This window comes from Temnothorax curvispinosus, unplaced genomic scaffold (genome assembly GCF_003070985.1).
Source record: "Temnothorax curvispinosus isolate PA1 unplaced genomic scaffold, ASM307098v1 QBEX01007563.1, whole genome shotgun sequence".
NCBI lineage: Eukaryota > Metazoa > Arthropoda > Insecta > Hymenoptera > Formicidae > Temnothorax > Temnothorax curvispinosus.
In genome coordinates, this window is record NW_020217343.1 from 14,163 (window position 1) to 28,991 (window position 14,829).

Sequence of the window (14,829 nt, forward strand, 5' to 3'; positions counted from 1 at the left end):
ACGATATCTTCCGGCAACACTCTCAGGTCTTCCGTAACTGCAGAATTACCGTAATCCATGTATAAGACTTCCGCGCTCGTGCCCTCTTCACAAAGCGCAATTATCTTTGCCCTGTACCAATAACCGTCTTCAGGGTATCGAGCAGCACAGACCGTTCCCTCGTCAAGGGTTTTCAACGTGAGGAAACTGTCCGCATCTCGCAGACGATCCGACATTACCTCCAGTTCGTTTATACTGCTCTCTGTTTGAATCCAGAACTCGCTCGGGCTGTTAACGTAACTGACCATCACATTTGGTGAATTCTCCTCACCGAGCGGCGGCAATCTCTCCTCGATAACCGGTGAAATTCGCTTGCACATGCTACCAAGAATATCGGCGACATTCTGGCCGTCCAATGTCAGTTTCACCAATGATGTCTCTTGGTCTTTCAGAACATCTAGGAGGAAAATTGTCGCGCCTTCCGCGGCCAATTTGACGAACTCTTCGCGTGCCTGCTCCGACCATTCTTCAACTTGCGACGGCAGCTCCAAGCAGCATTTGCGCGATAAAGGCGGTATATTCGCCACGTCTTCCGGAATGACACAAATCTCGGTGGATACCGCCGAGTTTCCATAGTCAATGTATATAACTTGCGTGCCATTCTCGTCGTGAGAGATAACACGCGCTCTGTACCATTGTTCGTCTTCGGGATACTTGGCGACGCACAGTAAACCTTCTTTTATATCGTCGATCTTCGGGAACATGTCAGCGACCATAAATCTATCCGCCATTACTTCCAAGTCGGCAACAGATTTCTCCTCCTGAACCCAAAACTCGCTTGGCGAATTAATGTGGCACACGAAGGCGGAATGCGGATCCAGTTCAAGATCGACTATCTCATCTACGGGCTCCTGCTCGGTACTAATTATGATAGCATGTTTCTCTTCAACTAACGTCTCGCTGACGCTCTTGTCGTTTATAAACAGTTCTACGCGTTTAGGCATGGTATCTGCTATTACAAGAGCCTGAAGACTTTCCGTTGATGTTACTAGATTCCTGAATCTTTCGCAAGTCGGCTCGCTCCAATCCTCCGTGTCTACGGGAATAACATCAAGTCGGCATTTCAATGCAAATGTTTCCAAGTTCTTCCAGGCGTCCGGCATCTGTCGAATGCTGCTCGGTTTGTTATTAATGACATCGGTATTGCCATAGTCTATGAATCGGACAGTCGTGATATCCTCATCCGCGTCCAATACCTCCGCGCGGTACCAGAGATCGTCAATTGAGTAAGAAGCAACGCATAAAGTGCCTTCTTCCGGTATACCGTCTATCGCCACAAAATCGATCACTTCTGCCTGAAGTTGTTCTTGTTTTTCATCTAGAGACGCAATCTTGTCCATACATTGCAACCAGAACTGACTTGGAGAGTCCACGTGAGATACGCATACATCAAATTTACCAGGTGTTGTCGTTTCGATGTGTATCTCAGATGTCGGTTCACATGCCGTTTGTTCTATTTTCACTAGGTTCAACGAGCGGAATCTATCGCTGAGCTTTTCTTCATTTTCGATTAGATCGACGATCCACTTCTTGTGTACGTTGTAAAGTACAGCCGAGAAATCTTTATTCATTAAATGAGTTTGTAATATGTCCTTCTGTTCAGCCTCAGTGCCAATAAAAGATACAGATAACGATACATTTATGGCTAATTGATGGGGTTCATAAAATTGTGGTTCCAAAATCATAATCGAGTCTAGAGCAACTTCCTCAGTGTTGCCGTAGTCAATGTAATTAACATAGGCCATTGTTTCGGTGAGACTAACGATTCTTCCTCTGTACCATTGACCGTCGTCTGAATATTTCGTCGCGCATAATAGATGTACCTCTGGCTCGAGTCTTTGACCAGAATTAGTGTAATACTGTTGAAGATCTTCCGACAGTTTAGTCTCAATATCCACATCCGAATACCGTTGCAACCAGATATTGGTAGAATGATCCGCATACGACACCGAGACCTTGTGAGTTGAACTTAGAATAGGCATCGGACATACGGGTGGTATCTTCTCCTCAGTATTCGTTATCCCATTGCCGGATAGATCGTACAATTTTACGATAAGTCTATACGAACAAAAGATGGTAATATCCAAGAAAATGTTAATATTTATTTGAAGCTTACTTATATATTTGTAACTGCAGCGTAAAATGTATACAAACCTGCTATTATTAACTTCTTCCACATAGACTAACACTTCTTTGCCTTCAAGTTCCTTCAATTGTTTATCTACGTCGGACGACGCTGGCACATCTTGTAGGGAGCATTCCAACGCTTGGTTCTGCATGACTGCGAGCTCTCCAGGTAGAGCTAAAGCCTAGATCATTAGATTGTCATATTAATAATGGGAATTAATAAATATCAAAACTGTAAGTTTCTTATTTATATATATTCATAATTTACTTATAATTTCAACAGTTTCAATATGACAATTTCGTATTGCAACATGGATGTATGGCATTAACTCGAATCGTGGAAGCAATAAAACCTGTAGAAGTTTTTGTAAATATCTGTCTATGTACACTCACATCATTCAGGATTTCGTCGTATGTCCCGGTATCAATGAATTTTACATCAAACCCGACGGACCGTGTACAGTTAATCACTACAGCTCGCTTCCATGTTCCATTTGTATTGACTAAACAACCCGCGCCAAGACACAACTCGCGGGTTGATAATCGCGGCATCACCTGATATTAACTTCTTATCAATAAGATTCGCTTAAGTTCATGCGAACGATCGTTAGGTTGAATGAGAAGGTACAAGCTCTTTTCAATGTTAAGTTATTGTTATTTTAGGAAATTCGAACATTATGATGAAACATTCATAATGATACTGTTACAATCAATTTTTAATTATTCATCTGTTAATACCATACATCGTGCAATGATATTTAAGACATTTTATTTTATGGAGTCGAAATTATAAATATTACTACAGTTTCAGAAAGTACGATTCGATTCATTGAGGAATGTTGGGCTAAATATAATAAATTTTGTTACAAGATAAACCAGATTCATGATGTTAGTCATTTGTGTTAACGAGATATTAAATTTTTAAATACATGAATAAAATTTTCTTTTCCATCACCGTAATATATTATATTTGAGAATCATAAAGTTCAAGAAATAATATAAGTAATTTCTAATTTGTTTAATTTTCGAATCTTAGAATTTGTTTAATCATTTAAGAAATTTATAAATATATAAATTTTGCTGTAATTATTAAATAATGATATCATAGCTTGTGAATAAGACAAGCCGTTAGTTCATGTTTGTTAGAAAATGGGGAGTTACTTTTCTAATTTTCCATAAAGTTCATGAGCAATATATACATATACATGACAGAATATGATTCGTGGCTGAAATGCACTTGTACTAAATAATACCTTTGTATCTTTATTAGCCATGTATTGATCAACAATGCTTTCACATTTTGAAGCAGATGGAAGCTGGACATAAAACTGGGTTGTATTTTTTACATTAGAAACTCTCATTTTGAGAGTTTGGCCACTCAAGAGGCTTATGTCCACTCTTTCTATAACATTGAGTTCTTTAACTTCTGAATCATGTGTTTCTGCAGCTAAAATATAAAAAATACAATGTTTAAGTGTCAAATGATCTGGCATTTAACATATGAAATGTATAACTGGAGGGGTAAAAACCAGTGGTGTATGTCAAATTTTTAAAAATATTTTTTCGTGTGCATAGACGCGAAAAAAAATTTAAAAAAATTTGACTTACACGACTATGGCTACGGTCAACGTGACGCTACAAATGCTTTGGAGCATTCTTCTTCTTTCTTTCTTCATTGAAAGAAAAGAGAAAAAGAATGCTTCGAAGCATTTGTAGCGTCACGTTGACCGTAGCCTATGACTTTTACCCCTCCAACTATTGTTATAAATGTGCATCGGAATATAAATAAATTTTGAAATAATTCTTACCACTGATTGTTTCAATCGAGGGTTTTGTAGTGAAGGCTGCAAGATTTTTTTGGACCAAAATATTACCCACATCTTGTCCATCATGGTTTAATGAAATTACATATTGATCGTCATTAAAACTATGGAATATGCAATCGTATTTATCAGCACTGAAGCAATTATCGAGCGCGTTACTATCCACTTGAGACCAATTCGAGTTACTATTATTAGGTACAATATCTTTTAAGGAACACTGCACTGCTAATCTAGGCAGATGCATAAATTTCTTCTCGACAGAATAGATATTATATTGATCTACGATCGCGCGATTTCCAAAATCTATGTACTGAACCACGTATGCATCCTTCCGCGTATCAATATTCACAACTTCCGCTCGATAAAGAGCTCTATCTTCAGAAAATATAGCTATAACTGCTGAACCAATCTAAAAAAAAGTTACACTTTTATTAACTCGATCACAGTATTATTTTTCACGTATACAGATTATAAATTTGTTTTTAGAATAAAAATAGTAATCTTGATAGAACAGACTAATTGTAAGTATCATAAGACCAATGATTACCTGTAATTTATGTGTCACGGGTTTTCTACCAGCATACGTTTTTTGTATCTCGCTCATCATTGTTATAAATTCTGTTTCTTTAGATAATAGCTGACAATATAACTTATTAGGATTTATAAACCATGTCACGACTACATCCTGCTTAGATTCAGGATCGTATGAAATCGTTTCCCATTTTGAATCAAGAGGAGCGTAATCTGTAGTTGTTCTACTCTCTGTCATGGTTTCAAACGTTTTTTTACTCGTTGCAGCAGCTTGTTTCACTTTTGTTAAATCTGCGATTGTGCAAAACTCCTCATTTATAGAATTGGTGTTCGGTACACCATCAACAAGTTCACACAACAGTACATCATATATTCCGTTTTCCTCAGAAACAAACTCCACTTGTAAAGATTTCCCTTCGGCCTTCTCCAAGAAAATTGTATGTTGCTCATCGCTCGTATTTGTCAATCCAAGTAGTTTGCAATGTACCGCTTGCATCGGCAGTTTTAGAAATTCTTCTAAAATGACTTTAATATTCATTAAGTCGACCGACTCTGTGTTTCCATAGTCGACAAATTCCACAATCGCACTGTTTCCTTCTACAGATTTGATTATTGCTCTGTACCATTTAAGATCATCTGAGTATTGAGCGATACAATATGTACCACTTTGTATTTTGGAAGCTTGCATTATTTCTGCACCGTTCTCGTAAGTTGCAGCAATATTTTCCATGATAGAATCTAATTCCAAACAATCGGGATTTAACTGAACAAAAAAGTCCAATGGATCGTTAATAAATACCACTTCACAATTCTTCACGGAATTGAGAGTGATATCGATTTTCATTAATGAAAGTTGGGATTTTCCATCAGCAGTATTATTGTTTGATAGCTCTTTATTAGCGTCATTTGTACCCCATGATTCACCATCAATTGTCTGAAAACACACATATACACATATGATATTTTATAAAATGTTGGAATCTATTAAACGTACAAATATATAATTCATATTTTATAATTGATCTTTTCCTACCGGATCATAAACATTATTTGTATTATCCTCTTTATTTCTGAATTTATTGCCGCCATCATAATCACCTAGATTTAACAAAATGTATCATAAAATCACATTTGCATATTATTTATACATTATACATCAAGTAATATGTTTATAAGTACTAAATACCGTTAAATTTCTCATTTCTATAATTAGCCTTATAAGGCGTAGCTTTTCTGTCATTCCAATTCGTAGTTTGAAACCTGCCCGACGTTCCACCGTCGCGGCTTCCTCCTCGGCTATCGTTAAAACCATCACGTTTAAAACCACCTTTCCTCCGTCTATCATTATCTTTGGACGAAGTATCAGAATCTTTGTCGCTATTTGCCTTATCAGACGAATTGTTACGGTATCTCCTTTCATTTCCATTATCGCGAGGGAATCTATTTCCATTATCGCGAGGAAATCTATTACTTCTGTTAGATCCATTTGCATCACCTTCATCATATTTATTATACGATTTATCTCTGTTGAATCTATTGTTTGCTGCTTTGTCCTTAATAAACCGATCATTCTGTGAACCGTCACGTTGGGAATAATTGCCGGTTCTTTCACGTTTGTTGTCGTATTGTTTTTCTTGAGACCATTCCCCTTTCCAAGTACTTGACTTATTGTCTTGGAAGGGCCTAGTATTTTGATTACGATTCCAAGAATCCACGTTACTTTTTTTGCCATACTTGTCTTTATCTTCACTGTAAAAGAAATAGCTGTATTAAAATAATTTTATATAAATACAACACACACACACACACACACACACACATAAGGGAAAAAGCAATAATGCAATACTAGGGAAAATTATTCAATTATAAAATTTATACAAAGAGAATTCATTAAAAATTAAAATAAATTAAAGTAAAATTTAAACGTAAACTTAATATGAAATCATAAAATGCTAATACTTCTCAACATAAATAGAAATATAGTTTACGTTGAACACAATTTTATCCAATTAAAATGTATATGTTATATCCTTGGATTTTTATGAGACCTGTGATGCGATAAATTGCATTTTATACAAAATGTCATTATGAGTTAAGTGATGATGAATATATCACATAATTCGTTAAGAAACATTTGCTTTAACTTAATTTTATATACAATATTAACAATAGCCAGGTTTCAGACCAAAATTACTATCGATTTATTACCTCTGGAATTCATTCATCGTCTTTACAGGATGCTGAACTTCCTCGTTTCGCGAGCTTGTCGTAGAATTTTCGGTTTTATCGCAGAACAAATTGTTCAATAATTGAGGATGAACGCTCCTCATTGTGTCAAATTCGAATAAATCGACTAATAGGCCATTGGGTTGTGCAGCAACTACTTTCATATAAAAACGTTTCTCGAGCGTCAATCTTTCGAAATGATTAGAAACCTCCTGGTCTAGTGAAAGCACCTCATAGCCATTCAATGCACACTTTATAGCTTGTGCTGGCAATTTCGTTACTAAATCATCATGAATAGTGCGAAGTGATATAACAGGTAACACTTCTTCGTTTCCATAATCAACATATACTACTTTAACTTTGTCTCCAACAATACCAAGGATTTGTGCACGATACCTAAAAAAAAAAAAGATAAACATTTATTTTATAATTACTAACCCAGAGAGTAACGATAGCAGAGAACGTTAAGCTATTTCAAACTTACCATGATGAATCGTATAGAGCGGCGCAGGGTAATCCTGCTTTCAGTTGCGCTATATTTAAAGTAGATGCAGTTTTAGCATACTGCGCCAAGCCAGCCATTATTGACTCAAGGGACTTCACTCCACTGTCAAGTTGTACATAGAATTTTTTGCACGACTCTACATAAGAGACGTGCACCACTTCCTGGAAATCTTTAGCCAATTGTCGTAATTGTGGGTAGGAATATGTTATAGGTATCATTGCGGCTGGTGTTGGGAATCCTTTTTTTAGCATATCCTTCACGTTAACACCATTGTCGTACAAGTCACCGTACTGAATCAACGGCGGCCCTTCCGGCGGACGGACGTGCAGAATAAGTAATCTTCTGTACACCAGGTCCTTAAAAAACTCTTTCATCTCCTGCGAGATACTCAGTTCTTTTAAGCCGCTTAATGTGAATCGAATGGAAAGCACCTTAGGATTAATATATTCAGGTGGCAATTGGAAAATGTCTGTATACGGCAAAACTTCCGTATGGCCAAAATCAACGTAATACAATTTGCATTTATGCTCCATTACAGACATTACAACTGCCCGACATAGCACTCGGTCTCCCGAAGTGTCCTTGTAGCGTCCCAAGCAAACCGATCCCGGCAAGGGTGGTTCTTGCAACGGTTGCTTTGGATGGTTGTTTATATCGTTCATAAGACGAGTCAGTATAGCCCTCGTGCTCTCAACTTGTACGGAAAATTTTTGCGGGCCGTCTTCTACGTGAGATATCAACACTTCGTGACTCGAGCCCACGTCTAATACTCGCGATTTAAACACGAGCGCTTCTTGAACAGGCGGTGGTGGTGGATGCTGCGTTGCCGGCGGATGCTGCAGTATCGGTTGAACAGCGTGTTTGTGTTGTACATCGGGAGAAAAAGTCTTATGGTATAACCCTTGTTGCATATTGACATTATGATTCACATTTGGGCTTTGCATCATTGGCATTGTTGCAAAGTTATTCATATTGCCCTTGTTTTGTTGCTGATATGGCGGCATTTGTTGAAGTATTCGATTTTGCACCGAATGCTTTGGCCTAAATAAAAAATTAAGTAATACAGTATGATAAAAACAGTTTAAAAAAAATCTATCATTAAATTTAAAAAATCAATTATAAAATTTGTCATACCTGAACATATCCTGCAAAGTGGCTGGTAAAGCCATACGTTCCTTCACCAGCAGCTCGCCGAAGTCTTCGTTGTTGTACCACAGCTTAATCAGGCAACGATTATTCATCATCTGAATCAACGCTCTGAATTCGTTATAACACAGAATCTTTCTAATTCCGTCAACCGTTCTATTTTCCCAAACACCATTTACAGGTAATACATTGAGCAATGTAAATTCAGCTGCCATTGGTGGATAAGCCTTCAAAGGATCTGATCCACGTATATTGTCCAACAAATGGATCTCGCTTGGCGGTAGAACCTCTATGTTGCCGTAGTCAATAAATTGCACGACAATCATGCCATCGGGACGCACGCTGAGTATCTTCGCCCGATAGAAGCCCTCGGTTTGAAATCTGGCGCAGCACAACGTGCCGACAATCAGTCTATTCCCTTTGGAAGGGCAGCCGTATCCCTGATTGAACTGTTCCACCAGAGGATATATGTAATGCTCTATGGCGGTAGCAGCCTGCTTGTCCATCTGGCCCCATATCTTCAGGTATATGTCGTCGGATTCCACGTGAGTGACGAAAACAACGACCTCGGAGGACGGTTGCTGGGTCATGGTGCTGGCTCGCCCCGACCACGTTTCTTTTTTATTTTTCTTTTAGGTCAGTTTCTTATGCGCGTCACACACAGTTCTGGCGTTTCTCGCATCCGTCTGGATCGCTCCTGCAACGTGACACCGTTATTAGTATACGACAGTATACGAAGAACCGTAATCTCGTCCCTCGCAGCGCGAGGGGGAAACGTTTCGAGATACCGCGGATATTGGGTTACGTGCCGTGCCGATTATGCAGAGGCACTAGAGGCAGAGGCGCGATCGGAAGGCCGAAGGCGGCGCGGCGGCCGCGTGCTCCCCGCCTCGTTTCGGACTGATGAATCTCGAATTGCCGGCAACTCGATGCAATTTCGCGATCGTCGTTCCCCGCTCGCCACGACAGTCACGACACATTCCAGCGCTATCCGATTCGCGTCCGCGTCCTTTTTACGTCTTCCAAATAATTCGCGTTCCACGTTCCACCTCATTTAGCGGATTTAGCCTCTCTCTCTCTCTCTCTTCCTCTCCCACCCGTTCTCGCTGCCGAGACGCCGAAAGCCACGCGACGCGCGACACGATCGTCCGAAACAATCAATCGTCCGACGTGCCCTTGTTGTCGACCCTTTATTGTGCAGAGATAAACGCGTTGTGTGTACATACAACGCACGCAACGCACACTCCGAACACGTAACTTCTGACGAGGGGAAAAAAAAGTCCGCGAGCGATTGGGACGTGAAAATGTTCGGATATTTGCACGGTTAGTTACCTGAAAGGCTCGATGTATTCTCTCGCGCCTCTTTTCGTCAATCTCGATATTCTTGATCACCAAGTCACCAATAATGCGCTTCAAGCCACGCTTCGAAAAACGCACCACTTTTGGCGCTTATCGCTTATCCTTTGTTTTACGTGACATCCTACAACGATTCCTTAATTCTACGTATCGGGAGGGCGCTAAATTCAAATTCAGTTCAAACGATTAATGTATCAAATATACGATAATATAATAATGCAATGTATATATTAATACAATAATATAATATGTATAATATAATAACAGATGTCAATATTTTTATTAAAAATATATCGAATAACAGATCCTTTGCGAATAAAATTTTGGGATTAAAATATTTCAAAGAAAATTCTTGAAAAGCATAAGATAATAAAAGGCAACCTTGTATTTCGAACAGTAGTTCGTCGACTTTTCCTTCTATTTCTCTGCCACCGTTTCGATATCTTAATATTGTAGAATTCCGCAATTGTCGCAATTTGTTAATAATATAGGTCTGTTCGTTTTAGTTGAACTTCTTGCACGGTTCGTCTTTTCTCTTTTTTTCTCCAACGTGAGAAGAAAAAGAGGAAAAATGAGCCGTGCGAGAAATTCAGTTAAAACGAACAGACCTATTGCGAAATATTTTTTAAAATATCATTACATATATTAATTCATTTATGTTCAAATATATCTTGTATGTATTAAAATAAATATTCTTATAGGGATCTTTTTATTATGAGTTCGTATTTTATTCGAAGAACAAGTTATAAAACTGCCGAGAAAAAATGCATCCTTTATTTCTATAGAAGAGGATAGAGTGTGATACAAGAGAAGAAGATAATTCGACATTTCTAAACATCGAAGAGATTACAGATTTTATTCGAAACTAGCAATTATCAATTAGCGAGTATTGCACTCGGTTTTCTTAATAATTGTTTTTTTTTTTTTCATTATATTCTCTTTTTACGCGCCTTTCTAAGGCATGAACACATTTTTATTAGAAACTTTAATACATTTTAGAATAGCTATAGTATATTTATCTTAATTAATACGACTAATTGTTGTCACAGCAGCTTTATATTACTGCTATACGACACAGTAATTCTCAAAGTTAGACTTTTAAGTACATTATTCATCAACAAGTAGTTATTTTGTAAATTGTAAATCTGTTTTTCGCAAACTCTCGTTATCTTCGATGACAACTTGGTTGATATTTTTCTCATCTTGATTATATGACGTTAAACAGTTATTAAAAGCAGAAAAAGAAGACTTATTAAATTAAGATACTTAACTCGAGATACTTAATTGTATATCAATTTCCGTACGTTGTAGTTGAGCAATCCAGTTTGCTAGATCACTAAAGTTTATACATTGATACACTTCTAGCAAACACGATGTGTATTTGTATAGAATACTATCTTATTGAGCTGAATAACGATACGAAGAGCTTGGAAAAGAATTGGAGATTCCGAAATAAGATTATCGCGATTTGTGACGAATACGGATTCGATATTTGTAGCTATGAAAGGGTGGGATGATCCGAAATCGACGCGTCCTCCGTATCCTCTTCGAATTCGTTATCGCTGTTTAAGGACAGATGCTCTCTTAATACTAAAGAACGCATCTGTTCCAAGACCTGATGCAAGGAATCCGACCTCTGATCTATTCTATCGTTTAGAGGTGTAGCGTCGCCACTCGCTGTCCCACCTGCAGGTGTCTGTGGCGTATTACTAGGCGGTATGGGGGTATTTGTGCCATCTCCTGTACCTGCAAATACGATAATACTCTTCAAATTTGATCCAAGATATTCTTATGGCGAACAATTTTATTATTTCACTTATCGCGCCTTACCCATACTATCACTCGCAGGACTAGCTGGCCGTTCAGCACCCCTTATTTCCCTCACGATCTCTTCGTCCTGCACGTTGAGCCGTAATCCGGCAACTCCTTTTCTCGGAACATTATACAGATCCCTTTTGATCCTCCTTCGTCTGGAGGGATCATTTCTACGCAATTGAAGCATCGAACCAAAATCGGCGATGTAAAGGAATCCTGCGATCAGCAACTCGCAGGTCCTTTTGCCCTGCTTATATGCCGTTTCTAATTCGATACTTGTACGCTGATCATACTGCCACCAACCTGGAAAAATTTACTTAAAAACCACTTGTTCCATGTTACAATGGAAATAACAGATCATGCAGGTCAATCATTTGCAAATGAATTAAAGGACATGTTGTCAAAAACTGCAGTTGGGAAAATAGAAAAAGAAAGATATTTTTAGTAGAATATAGTTTTATTGAAAAAAAAAAAAGAGATATTTCTTTCATGTTAAGTGCCTTAATCGTATAACATTATATCATGGCAATTAACTCTTCGCTTTTAATTGTTAAAGCTATCGAATCTTTGCATACATATTTTATAAAGCTTTTCATAACATACTTTATAAATTAGCATATATATTCTTGCACACAATCTATTTTATATCCTATACCGTTTTTACTTATGCAATGCATTATAATGTATGTAGTATATAGTATTTGTATAATGCTGTATGAAACCAATGAATATAGTTGAGTATGTTAAGTACGGACTTGGAATTGTATCTTCGATCTTAACGGACAAATAATCCATTTTACAAATGTTATTGTACACCCGAGACACCCTTGCACGGAGCATCTTTTCTGTCACGTTTGATATTACGTTTGTAACGTGGGTTGTATTTTCTATATTGACATTTCTTTTCAAAGTCAATTACGTAAAGCATGCCACAGATCAAAAGTTCGCATTGCGCGTCCCCTAGTTTGTAAATAGTCTCCAGATCATTGCTTGTCCTTGGATCATATTTCCACCAACCTAAGAAGGGGTAGGATATCAAATTTTGTGCGCCCATGTATAAATGTTTTAAAAGAGAATTCGCAAGCTAGGAAAATTCATACAGATAATAACATCGAATGAGATATTTATACGAATTTCCCATAGAAAGACAACACAATTGCAGATTTTAAGCGCTGACCAAAACATAAATCGTCAATTGAATCAATATTTTACCATTTCGACCTTCGTAAAACCACTGGTACTCTTCCTCGGGATGTTCCGACTCCTTCTGAGGCTCCTCCACTTCCACCAGCTGAGGTCTCTCGAGAAAATCCGGCGGGATCTCTTGACGACACATCGGACACCGCTTGCTCTGATTAGCGACACCCTTTACGCACAGATAGCAATATATATGGCTGCAGGGTAATCGTGCCGGATGGATACAAGGCTGCAGGCATACTGCGCATTCTGGCACAACGGTGGGACCTGAATAAAGCGACACAAAGCTATAAATTAAAATGTATATAAAAATCGAAAAGATAAATCATCATAATATTTCTTATTAGATAATATCTTGAAAGATCTCTCTCTCTCCTCTCTCTCTCTCTCTGATGCAACTATTACATATATTATATTACAAAGTAATATACAACCATTATTATATTGTAATATATAATAATAGTCCTGACTTTTCTTATATAGTACTGTATGTATCATGTAATATATTACGAAAAAGTACAGTTTCCCGAATTATATTGCGATGTACGCGATGATTCATCCTGGGAGCATAGCGACCGATAACAAACACGCACCTTCCTTTTCCTCGGAATCCTTATCCTTCTCCTTAATGCCGCCGCCAGATTTCTCCGGCACATCGAGCTTCGCTTGCGCCATGGCAGGACGAGTCGCGCGACCGCCGACAGGGTCAGAGTCTCATCGACGAAGCCGAGTAGTAGCCGAGTCCTTCGTCCAGTTTGTAAACACCAGCATGCGCCTTGTCAATACTCGCGACGGTCGGCCATGTTGCTTGTTTATGACGTGTCCCGGGGCTCTCAACCTCAACCTCGCGGCTCGCGGAGCTCGCGCGCGCGTGCCGCCCGAAGTTGTCGCCGTTCCCTGCCGTTCACGTTGCACTCTTCCCTCGAGATTGCGATTCTCGCGGCCGACGGTGACGACGATTACGAAAATCCTAACGGTCGCCGGTCGGTCGCGAGACGGCGAGACGGGCGAGACACAGCTTTCGGTCGGACGCGAACGATGAAGTGAAGGTAAATATTTTCTCGCGATATAATTCTGCGCGGCGATAATTTCGCGCGCACCTTTCTGATTTGGAAACTCGCGCGGCGTGGAGCTCTTTTGACACTCATTCTCTCCTCGATGTTCTCTTTCAGGTTTTGCGACGTCGCGCCGCGGCGAGGGAAGGGTTCGAGCGCGAGATGGCTGCTCCGATGAAAAAAGGGTAATTAAACTCTCGCATGTAATTTCGAACGATTTCTATTCTTCTTCGCCTTCAATGCGCCAGACAATTTTAAATACATTTAGCGACGAAATTACTCCGCGGTCACATATGCTGTGTTTTCTATATTGATTATTCGTGGATAAGTTTAATATCCCGTTTTTTTCTTTTTTAGGTCGGCGGAGATATGAGGAAGAAATTGGAGGAAAGTCTGGCTTCGAAGTCTGGCAAAATGGTAGGAGAGGTTGGAGAGGTAACCGCGACGCCGGCAATTAAGCGAGGTACGTTTATTAATTATTGGCAGAAATGAAAGATAATATTCCTTATAGAAATCGTTTATTCGCACGACCATTGCAATTATTAATTATTAAATACCGCGCCTTATTGCGGTGTACATAGAGTGGTCCCTTTTTCGTGGTGGTGATACGTTTTTATTGTTACATCATCATATTATTGTGTCTACGTACAAGGCAGTCATACATGGTAACTTACAAATACGTGTCTACCATGACGCTGTACAGAAAATTGATTGATCCTTGACTAGGATATGAGAAAGAAAGGTGATGTAACAAACAGGATGACTTCGATAAACTCTAATTAACTTAATCAATGATTGGCTTATCGAACAATATTTTATACTATTTTATTAACACGGATATGGAATTATTACTTTTTTATTGTAGGAAAAAATTGATTCAGGGACAATGGATTATATGTTAGAATATTTGCTTTAAGTGATTTTGTTGGTTTAATTAATCTCCGATTAAGTTAATTAGAGTTTTATCGAAATTGCTTTCATGACTGAGGGGTGACTTCGACAAACTCTG

General features: G+C 38.6%; 3 protein-coding genes across 3 annotated transcripts in view; 1 reads left to right on the forward strand and 2 right to left on the reverse strand.

The window, feature by feature from the left end:
- LOC112457178 (maternal protein tudor-like) overlaps positions 1–9,176 on the reverse strand; it is an 11,490-nt gene extending 2,314 nt beyond the window's left edge. Inside the window, 11 exon segments of the mRNA XM_025020099.1 lie at positions 1–2,097; positions 2,194–2,348; positions 2,560–2,721; positions 3,420–3,613; positions 3,975–4,398; positions 4,537–5,454; positions 5,554–5,618; positions 5,707–6,269; positions 6,729–7,142; positions 7,231–8,292; positions 8,386–9,176. Of these exon segments, the coding sequence (XP_024875867.1) occupies positions 1–2,097; positions 2,194–2,348; positions 2,560–2,721; positions 3,420–3,613; positions 3,975–4,398; positions 4,537–5,454; positions 5,554–5,618; positions 5,707–6,269; positions 6,729–7,142; positions 7,231–8,292; positions 8,386–8,987 (6,656 nt within the window). The 5' untranslated portion in view covers positions 8,988–9,176.
- A 1,329-nt stretch (positions 9,177–10,505) lies between these two features.
- On the reverse strand, positions 10,506–13,588 carry LOC112457179 (E3 ubiquitin-protein ligase RNF146-like). The gene is made up of 4 exons (XM_025020100.1): positions 13,359–13,588; positions 12,781–13,032; positions 11,584–11,871; positions 10,506–11,499 (listed from the first exon to the last, which is right to left on the reverse strand). The coding sequence occupies exons 1-4, from the start codon at positions 13,438–13,440 to the stop codon at positions 11,252–11,254; spliced, it is 870 nt and encodes a 289-aa protein (XP_024875868.1). The 5' UTR covers positions 13,441–13,588; the 3' UTR covers positions 10,506–11,251.
- A 93-nt stretch (positions 13,589–13,681) lies between these two features.
- LOC112457172 overlaps positions 13,682–14,829 on the forward strand; it is a 114,362-nt gene continuing 113,214 nt past the window's right edge. Inside the window, exons 1-3 of the mRNA XM_025020087.1 lie at positions 13,682–13,814; positions 13,938–14,005; positions 14,178–14,283. The gene's annotated coding sequence lies outside the window, so the exon portion shown is untranslated. The remainder of the gene's footprint in view (positions 13,815–13,937; positions 14,006–14,177; positions 14,284–14,829) is intronic.

What these genes read in the sequence shown, in the direction of transcription:
- LOC112457179 (XM_025020100.1), bottom strand. Translation starts at nt 13,440, where the DNA reads ATGGCGCAAGCGAAGCTCGATGTGCCGGAGAAATCTGGCGGCGGCATT. An exon ending in GTTTTACGAAGGTCGAAATG is followed by an intron (nt 11,872 to 12,780) that starts GTAAAATATTGA and finishes AAATTTTTCCAG; the next exon opens with GTTGGTGGCAGTATGATCAG. An exon ending in TCCTGCGAGTGATAGTATGG is followed by an intron (nt 11,500 to 11,583) that starts GTAAGGCGCGAT and finishes TCGTATTTGCAG; the next exon opens with GTACAGGAGATGGCACAAAT.